This window comes from Micromys minutus (assembly GCF_963924665.1).
Source record: "Micromys minutus genome assembly, chromosome: 18".
NCBI lineage: Eukaryota > Metazoa > Chordata > Mammalia > Rodentia > Muridae > Micromys > Micromys minutus.
In genome coordinates this window covers 4,287,262-4,297,261 of record NC_137953.1, presented here as the reverse complement: position 1 = coordinate 4,297,261, position 10,000 = coordinate 4,287,262, and the positions used below count along the sequence as shown (strand labels likewise).

Here is a 10,000-nt window from a genome sequence, read left to right as displayed (position 1 = left end):
GTGGAAGAGGAGAAGGATAGGGTCAAAATGCTGGACCCCACAAGTTACAGGAGGAGACATCCAGAACAAGGCGAAGACACTTTGAAAGCCTCAGGTGAATCCCATGGGGGTCTGAGAATTCTTTCTGCGCCACCTTATCATCCCTCCCAGTTGGGGACTGCAGAGCGATGTCTCTTTCCTCTTGGCAGTGTGTCCTCGAAGCTGGTGGGACCACTCTACTGTGTCCTAGCAGGCATGTCCAACCCAGAACACTAGCTCAGACTCTGGCCCAACACAAAACCATAACCTTACTTTAAGAACATTCTGATGGGCTGGGGAGACGGCCCAGTAGGTGAAGCATTTGCTGTTTGCTGTGCAAGTGTGAAATCCGGAGTTCAGCTTCTCGGAGCACATGGAAATGCTGGGTGCATGTGGTAGGCAGCTGTAAGTTCAGCACTTGGAGGGTAGAGATGGGGGATCCTTAGAGCAAGCTGGCTAGCCCAGTCATCCGGCTTTGGGTTCAAGTCAGAGTGCTTGTCGGAATCAATCACATGGAGCATAGTTAAGGCATCTGGCATCAATCCTGGGCTTCCATAAGCACACGGTGTGCACATGCACATAAGCCCATACATGTTAACACACATACACACCCCTCAAACACACCCAATTTGTTTGTGTGTGTATAGAGATGATATAGATATAGATATAGGTATAGGTATAGGTATAGATATAGATTAGATATAGATGTAGATGTAGATTAGATGTAGATTAGATATAGATATAGATATAGATATAGATATAGATATAGATATAGATATAGATATAGATATAGATATAGATATAGATATAGATAGTAACTCGATGGTGCAGTTTTTGAAGAGTGAACTTTGTAGTTGACACTGTCGTGTCCTTATATTCACATGTCTCTAGGGACTGCGTGACTGGGCATTTTGTCTGTGTGAATTAAGGCAGAGTTTCCCCCAATGTAAAACCATTAAATTCACCAGCGCTCCCAGCTATGATCAATGACAGAGACCAACATTTAGAACACTCTGAAACAGCAGCTCTGTTAAGACCTGCACGAGGCAACTATGGAGCTGTTACTGTTAGAGCAGAATTTCTGGCTTGGGGGTCCTGAAGTCTGTGGTAAGCAGCCCCTGACTTAATAACAGCATGATGTGATTTTTTTTAAAGTGTCTTGTGAAGTTAGTTATATGCACATGTGAGAACAGGTACCTCAGAGTCCTGTGGAGGGTCTCAGCCCCCTGGAGCTGCAGGTCTTCTATGAGAGCAGCATGTAATGATTCCTTCTGAGACAGGATGTTCTGGTTTTATGATGGGTAAGCAGAAACATTCAGGAGATATCATCCCTTAAGTTTGGACTGATTTCCCTGCTGGGCTGGCTTGTCACCATTGCTGTGGAGTGGCAATGAGAGGTGGAAGCCTGTGTGTTCTGACAGAACCTCCTCCCAGCATCTGCTGCGCCGGTAGGCAGCTGGAATCCTGTTTCCTAAGTGTCTGGGATTTTGGTTCCATCAGGGACCCCACATTGTCCACACTGCTTCTGAAGCTGCCACAGAACTAGTTGAATCACAGACTCTCCCTCTGTTCTCCCTACAGATCTCCCTTCAGTACATATTGGGTTTCCAGTTCCCAGTTACTCTCAGAGAAAAAGTGACTCAAAGGGGCATCTTTCAGGTCTGCAAAAAGTCCAGTGGTCCCTGCAACCGGACAAACCTCAACAGGAGCTGGCCAGCCCAGGGATCAGGGCCAGCAGTCAGGGAGGCACCGCGGATTTTACCAAAAGGACTCGTAAGTTCCTTCAAGGCCATGCTCTGGAGAGTCAACTGTTGGTGGGCACAGTATGGGCAGGTAGGGCTTTCTCTAAAGGATATGGGTGACTCTCAGGGATCCATTACTCCCTTCTTCTCACTGGTACAGCTGACCTGAGGCCCCTGTCCCTCTTCTCTGGTGATGTTGAGAACTGTGGTCTGGGCTGGAGATGTGACTCAGGAAGTGAACAGGAAGTGGACAGGAAGCTCCGGGTTTGATCAGGCATGGTGGTCCTGTGATTGGACCTCCAGCACTGGGAGGGGCTTTCATCAGGCTGGGGTTTGCAGTGGTTGGCCTCTTTCATTTGATGCTGCCTCACCCACTGGCTTTTGTTATTTGTGGTGTTGGTGGCAAATCAAAAACCAAAAAAAATTAAAATCACCAATGGGCCTTTTGTCAAGGAGTTTTCCTCCATTTTGGAAGGGAGTTTTGTGGTTTGAAACTTTTTAAAAGTATTTTATACACTTATTTTGTCACCGGAGGCTTGTGTTGTGGTGAAACTGAGGAGCTCAAGGGACAATTTGTGGGAGCAGCTCTCTCCTTCCACCGTGTGGGAACAGGAAACCAGGAATCAAACTGAGGTCATTGGCTTGGAAGCTAATGCCTTTGACCACTGAGCCATTCTTCCCTCTGTGGCTTGGACGTTTTACTCTGGAGGGTTGAGTTAGTCCTTGTGGATGGCAGAAGGTGGGTGTTTGGTTTCATTCTTTTGCGTATGAATATCCATTGTTTACCAATACTGATGAATACACTACCTGCTCTTTCCCCGGTGTATATTCTTGCTTCCCTGGTCAGATACCGGCTGACTGCTTATGCATAGGTTCACTGGCTGCCTGTCCTTTCTCTTCTGGTCCACGGCTCTGCATATGCTTTTATTTGTCATTGCTTGCCAGTGCTGTTGTGATGTAGCTCTGTCATACAGTTGAAGCAGGCACTATAATCATCTTGGTTAATCTTCACCTTACCCTGCGAGAGAGGTGTATATCATTATCCCATATTTGGAATTCAAAGACACAAAGAAAAATCCAGCCAGCAATCAGTGCAGCCGCCAAATTCCCAGTAGACTCCAAAGCCTGTGAATGGTATCCTAGTCAGTGGTCAGTCACCGCGCTGGACACAGGGTGACAACGAGAGCCTTTCAAGTAGCCGTACTGGCCTGTGATCAAAGAGATAGGCTGGTAAAGAAGAAATGGAAATAGTACCGTAGTCTCCCCCTCTCTCTTCTCGCTTTTTCTTTTTTATTACCAATCCCTTTCTCAATGTGAACATAGTTTAGGAACTCAATTTTTACAGGCTGTTCAAGCTGCTTTCAAGCCTAGAATGGATAAGAGACATGTTTTCTGCCCTGGAAAATAAGTGTTTTTGTGAAGCAGTAATTGACTTATCTCCTCTACACTCCCCAGTAGATGCGCATACCTCCTCTATGCTCGCCCAAATATTTTTGATTCACAAATGAAACACACACACACACACACACACACACACACACACACACACAGCCTTATTTTTAATATATCCTGAGCAGCTCAGTGGCTTTGTCACTCCCAAACTTCCCCACGGCTAACCCATTCTCCCATCTGATATTCCTGAGTTAATGCTTCCTAAATCTATATTTCATTCACGCGAGGCAGCTCACCTGGGGCAGCTTTCCTCTGCACCTACTTGTCGGCTGTCTGTCTGTCCTTCCTGCACCTTGCTGTCATGGTCAGTGTCCTACACCCTCATCATGTCATCGTGGCAGACCCCCCTCTTCCTCTTTCCTTCCCTGGAACCCTAACCGTCCTGCTTCTGTCTCCCTGCCCAGCCACTTTACTGACCAGTCACAAACCAACTGGGGACAGGCTTCTTTTAGCCCTACGTGCTGGACACTGCAGACAGGTTTTTGGGTGACACAATTAGCATGAGAGCAGACTTTTGTCATCAGAGGATCCCTTGAGATAACAGAATCAAGAGCCTTAGGAGAAGCATTATCCGTGGACTCAGCAGCTAGGTGGGTCAGGCCCAAGCTGGGATGTGGCCGCTTTCTGTACCGTCGTCTGTGGGTGGCAGGCAGTGGTGGGTGGCCGACTGTCTCTGTCTTCTCGGGATGAAGGCACTTCAAGGGTAAGCGAGGCGAGTCTTCCAGGGCTAAAATCATTTGTTTCAGGTGAACTGGGTAGCTGCTCACACCAGAGGTGCCTGGTTGGCCCTCCCACAGCGCACTTACACACACTGACCCACAATAAGAGCACAGAGCCCAAGCCCTCTGCCTGCATGAGCAGACATTTTGTTGGCTTGGGCAACTTCACTGCTGTGGAGATGTTTATAAACTTCTGATAGGAGGCTCAAGAAAAAATACTGAAGGTCACTGCTGCTTACTAGGTACTGAACTGTCACACCTGCCTACGCTTTCTTCCTTTCTCTCCTTCCTATGAGCTCTCTGTCCCTGTCTCTTTCTCTGCCCTCCCAGGATGGGCCTAACTTGCTTTGTATCAAAGCCCAGCCTTGAATTCCTGATCCTCCTGCTCCTGCCTCCCAAATGCTGGGACTCACATCATCAAAAGCCCCGAGGAAGGGCAGGAACCTGGTTGCAGAAGCTGATGCAGAGGTAATGGAGGGGTGCTGCTTACTGGTTTGCTCCTCATGTCTCATTCAGCCTACTTTGTTTTTTTTTCTTCTGTAGAATCACTTCTCTCTCTCTCTCTCTCTCTCTCTCTCTCTCTCTCTCTCTCTCTCTCTCAGATACTTTGTATTTACATTTGAGATTTACCTTACATCCCTTTACCCCGCCCACTCCCATCCCCCCTCCCCTTCCAGTTGCCTTCACAAAGGTGCACTCCCTCCTGATCCCCCTCTCCACCCCATCGCCTTGGCATTCCCCTACATTGGGAAAACATGTCCTCCCTGGAACAAAAGCCTCTTCTCACATTGATACCAGACACTGCTATCTTCCGCTACATATGCACCTGGATCAATAGGTCTCTCAAAGTGCGCACAGAGGTTGGTGTTTTACTCCATGGGAGTTTTGGAGGGTTTGGTTGGTTGATAATGTTGTTATCTTCCTATGAGGTTGCAACTCCTTTCAGCTTCTTAGGTCCTTTCTTCAGCAACCTCATTGGGATCCCCGAGTTCAGACCGATGGCTAGCTGCAAGCATCCTCAGCTGTGTCTATATCAGCTTACTTTCTTATAGAACCCAGGACCTTTACCTGAGGATAGCACTGCCCACAATGGGCTGGGCCTTCCCCCATCAATCACTAGTTAAGAAAACACCATATGGGCCTTCCTACAACTTGGATTATGGAGGCATGTTCTTTTTAAAAAAGATTTATTTTTATGTGCATTGATAATTTGTTTGCATGTATGTCTGTTGAGGGTCCCACGTCCTCTGGAAATGGGGCTTCAGACAGTTGTGAGCTGCCATGTGGGGACTGGGAATTAAACCTGGGTCCCCTGGAAGAACACACAATGCTCCTGACTGCTGAGGCATCTCACCAGAGGCCTTTTCTTCACTGAGGCTTCTTCCTCTCAAATGACCTCAGCATGTGTCAAGTTGACATATGACTATCCAGCACAGGTTTCTCTTTTGAAAGATTTCTTTTATTGTTTTTGATTATGTGGATCTGCATGTGATCATTCAGATTCCTCTGAGCTGCCTGCATATTAATTCTGGTGTTGGTAACTGAACTTAGGTTCCAAACTCAGGTTCTCTCGAAGAACAGCAAGTTCTCTTAACCACTGAGCTGTGTCTCAGACCCGAAAAATGGGTTTCTTTCAGGGCCTGAGTCTTTAAAATGGGATAGCTTTCTCACCTTCAACTTAGGAGGGCAGGAAGAAGAGAGAAGGGGGAAGGGAGATATTTCTCCAGTCCCTGATATACTCAGCTTTAAAAATGAGATACTAGAAAGCCCATTCTTAAAAATCCTCTAGTGAAGGCTGGAAAGGGGGCTCAGTAGCTGTTCTTCCAGAGGACTGGAGTTTGATTCTCAGCATCCATATGGTGGCTCACAAGCATTTGTGCCTTTAGGCTCGGGTGATTTAACATGCCCCTTATGGCCTCTGCGGGCACAGCATAAACGTCATGCCCCGACATACACAAAGGCAAAATACCCAGACACGTACAAAACGAAATAAGTTGAACAATTCTGTAGCTGTTAATGGTGGGTGTGAGTCCAGTGAGCACCTGCCAAGAGAGTCAGGTTCTGATGACAAAAACCTGGACAGGGACAAGTGGACAGTCACAGACTTAGACTTCCAAGACAGGGAGTGGGTAGGGGAGGGAGGAAGCTTAGAAGGTCAAGGATACTGTGTCATTCCGTAGTGTTTACCTTTCTGTCTCATTTGCACACTCTGGCTTCTCCCTTGCATGCCCTGTGTGTTAGAGGTGGGTCTGAGAGGTCTCCAGCCTACTGCATATGGTAATCTCCCAGCCTCTGTGTGAGGGTTTTCAGACCCCAGCCTCTTGCCTCTTGGTTCCTGGAAGTTTCTCCAAGGCATTTTTAACCCACCTTACTTCCCTCTGAGTCTCCTCAGGCATCCTTAATTGCTAGTTTCTCTCTCCCTCTTAGCTGCAAAGATCCACTTTTAAATGATAATGAATTCATTCCGCTATGTTGAAATTCGCTAAACCAACCTTGAGGACAGACAATGGCATTTGCACATCTTAAATTATGATTGGTAGCTGTGACTCGGTGAATTACTTTTTTACCATTTTGGGTTTCCAGAAAAGGGTGACACTGATGAAGGTGGTGGTTTCCCTCCATGTGGGGTGACCCTCCACCACAGGGATTCCTACACGGGCTAGCTCTCTGATCTCACATTGAAACCGATGCCCTTCCCCGCCCTGAGGAGCAGATTGGCTTAGGGAACTCAGAAGGAAAACGCTAAGGGACTTTTTAAATAAACCTGGGATGACATTGTCCCAGTCACAAACACACCGAGATCTGCCTGATGCTATCCAAAAGCAGGAAGGCAGCCACTTGCCTGGCTCCGCTAGCTAGCTCCCCTCAGAGCACAACCAAAATGGCTCTTCTTGACCTGTTTTTCTTTCTTCAGACTGTTCCACCTGTTTGCCTCCAACCTTTGTGGTGTTTGTTTGCTTTAGCACACACACACACACACACACACACACACACACACTGGGGCAGGGAGCTTTTCCCACCACGTGTGTCCTGAGGATCGAACTCAGGCACCCAAATCCACAGAGTCATCTTGCAGCCCATTGGCTGCTCCCGTTTTTTTCCCTGAAACTTTTTGTTCAAACTATTCCCATCATTTGTAATCCCTAGTCTTGAGGTTTTTAAAAGACTTTTAAATTGTATTTTGAATTACGTGCTTATGCGTGTACCCATAGGGGCATGTGCATGTGAGTTTAGGAGCTCGTGGAGTCCGGAAGAGGATGTCTGATTTCCTGGAGTTAAAGGTGGTTGAGGCACCTGGTGTGGGTGCTGGGGGTGAGTTTGAATCCTCTGCAAGAACAGAGCATGCGCTTAACTGCGGAGCCATCTCTCCGGCACAATCTTAGGGTTTGTAAGAAGGTTCTCCACACCTTAGAGCGACATGTACAGAGTGACACTGAGAGTGTTAGAGCCCTACTTGAGTGGGATTGCACGGGGAGAGAGAGAGGAGAGGGAGGGGGGGAGGGGGAGGAGAGAGAGAGAAAGAGAGAGAGAGAGAGGAGGGGGGGAGAGAGAGAGGGAGGAGAGAGAGAGAGGAGATAGGAAGGAGAGAGAGAGGAGAGAGGAAGAGAGAAAGGAGAGAGAGAGGAGAGAGGAAGAGAGAAAGGAGAGAGAGAGGAGAGAGAGAGAGGAAGAGAGAAAGGAGAGAGAGGGAGAGAGGAGAGAGAGGGAGAGAGGAGAGAGAGGAAAGAGAGAGAATAGAGAGAGAGGAGAGAGAGGAAAGAGAGAGAATAGAGAGAGAGGAGAGAGGAGAGAGGGAATGAGACAGAGATATTGTTGCTGTTGTAACTGTTACAAAGTTCACTGCCACCCACAGAGTCACCAGTGGAAAGAGGATAAGTGGAAAGACTAAGAAAAAAGTTTTATTTGCAGCCCCATTAGCTTGGTCACATGAAATGACCATCCTACCCCTTGAACCAACAGAGAACCACAGTGGTCCAAGCTGGTCTCGACTCATAGCAATCCTCCTGCCTCCACCTCCCAAGTGAGATTACAGATACGAACCACCATACTGGGTCACTGTGACTTTTCTTTCCTTTAAAAAAGAGACTCATAGATTTTTAGTTTATGTGTGTGCTTGTGTGCTGAGGGTGCATATGTGTGCCGTGCACATGCGGTTGTGAGCCACTCAATATGTGTGTTGAGAACTGACCCTGGGCCTTCTGCATGAGAAACAAGCATTTTTAACTACTGAGCTATCTGTCCCCTGTGCCCAGATGTGAGAATGCCTCAGGCATTTCAAGAAACAGCCTCTTAGGGACCAGGGTTTTGTGCTTATTACACTCACGATGGCCAGCAGACCCAGTGAGGACAGAAATGGTGGTAATTTCCATGTCAGTTAAGACTACCTGTGGTAGGGTTTGGCTGTGGTAAGCATTTCTGTCGAGCACCCGTCCCAAGTGACCCCCGTACCCGGGACTAGAGTGTGCTCTGGAAGAGAGGTCTGTTTATACCTTGCTTACTTTAGAGTACAGTTTATCTACAAGAGATCAGCTTCAGTGGGCAGCTAAGTCTCCAGAGAGAGAGAGAGAAACAGCAGGAGGAAGGAGAGACTTCTAAGAATTGGGTCTTGGCCAGGGAAGCGTGTATGGGCCCTCCATCTAAGAGCAGAAGAGCCAAGGCAGAGGGACCAGCCAGGCTTGGAGGATACGCTGACCTTGAGTCCCTTCTCTGGGCTGCAGGGCCTCTCCAGCAGCTTTGTGGCAGATCCACTCATGCCTGTTTCTACCTGCACCTTCATCCCATCTTCCCGTCCCGGTTCCCAGGGACCATCAGGAAGGCCAGTTCACTGAGACCCAGTTTAAACTTTCCAGACACGGATCAGATGCTTAATTAACTACTCCTAACCTCATAGGGTATGGGCAGCGATGTAAGTCCTGTATTACTGGCAGACTTGCCTTCAGGGGTGGGAAACAGGCTGAGCTGATGTCCCCAAAGCTTCCACAGGAGGGACTCCTGTGAGCACAAACAGGCAGGTTCTCCTCTCCTGCCTTAGAGAACAACACATCTGGAGTTTATGTACAACTTCAAGAAAAGGGGTTTATGAGTCACGGAACCAGGGCGTGGAGCTCTCAAGGCCTCTCTCAAATACTCACTTCATACACTTGTCAAGACCCTGGCACCCTCAGGCTTTGCCTCCCACCGCCCTGTGTTCTGGGGCAGCAGCCCCTTACCACTCCACCCCTAACTCCTGTTCCTTGGATCTCAGGCACTTAGCTCCTTTTTTTGTGGCAGCTAATCCCTCACCGATGTGCTCATGAATTTAGTCAAATTCACTCACCCAGAAACTATTTACTGAGTGCCCATGCTGTGTAAGCCCCGGGTCAGCAGACAGCAAGGCCGTGGAAGTGGGTCAGACCTTGATGGGGCAAAGCTGAGGGGGAGGGGAAACAAGAAAGGCTCCCTCAGAGCCCGAAGGCACTGACTTCCTGGTGGAGCTAACTACTCCCCAAAGCTTCCCTAGGGTTCTGAAGCCCTTGCTCCTTGCTGGGGTAGGGGTGGGGGTGGGTTGCAGTCCCCAAATCGTCCTGTGCTCTGACCAAGCAATGAGCAGGCAATCTTCACCTGTGTATGTCCATAAAAAAAACAAAAAAAAAACAAAAAAAACCAAAAACACCACTCTGTGTATCTCCATAAGCTGAACCCTGCCACACACATTTCCCTTCCAAGCCCAATCCTTTCCTCCTCCTTTCCCTCCTATCCTTCCCCCTCTTCCTCTTCTTTCTCCTCTTCCCTTCCCCTCCCCTTGTATTCTCTTTCCCCTTCTCCTTTCTCCCTCCTCACATTATTCCTCCTCTATTCTTCCTTTTTCTAATGTTTGTTTCTTTCTTTTTTCTTCTCCTCCTTTTCTCCTCCTCCTCCTCCTTCTTGTAAAACAGTGTCTCCTGTAGCCCAGATACTCCAGACTTCAAGCTCACCCTGTGTCTCACCTCCAACTTAGGCCCTGTTTGATCTTCTAACGTCAAATATGAAAACGTGGTCAGGACCCAGTCATGGGGCAGAATGTGGCGGGGTGGGGGGAATGGAAGGAGA

General features: G+C 48.2%; 1 protein-coding gene across 1 annotated transcript in view; it reads left to right on the top strand.

The window, feature by feature from the left end:
• SLC4A5 (solute carrier family 4 member 5) overlaps nt 1-10,000 on the top strand; it is a gene marked incomplete at both ends in the record, with an annotated part of 68,084 nt that overhangs the window by 6 nt on the left and 58,078 nt on the right. Inside the window, 2 exons of the mRNA XM_080932032.1 lie at nt 1-70; nt 1,600-1,791. The exon at nt 1-70 is cut by the window's left edge and continues 6 nt beyond it. Of these exons, the coding sequence (XP_080788158.1) occupies nt 1-70; nt 1,600-1,791 (262 nt within the window). The remainder of the gene's footprint in view (nt 71-1,599; nt 1,792-10,000) is intronic.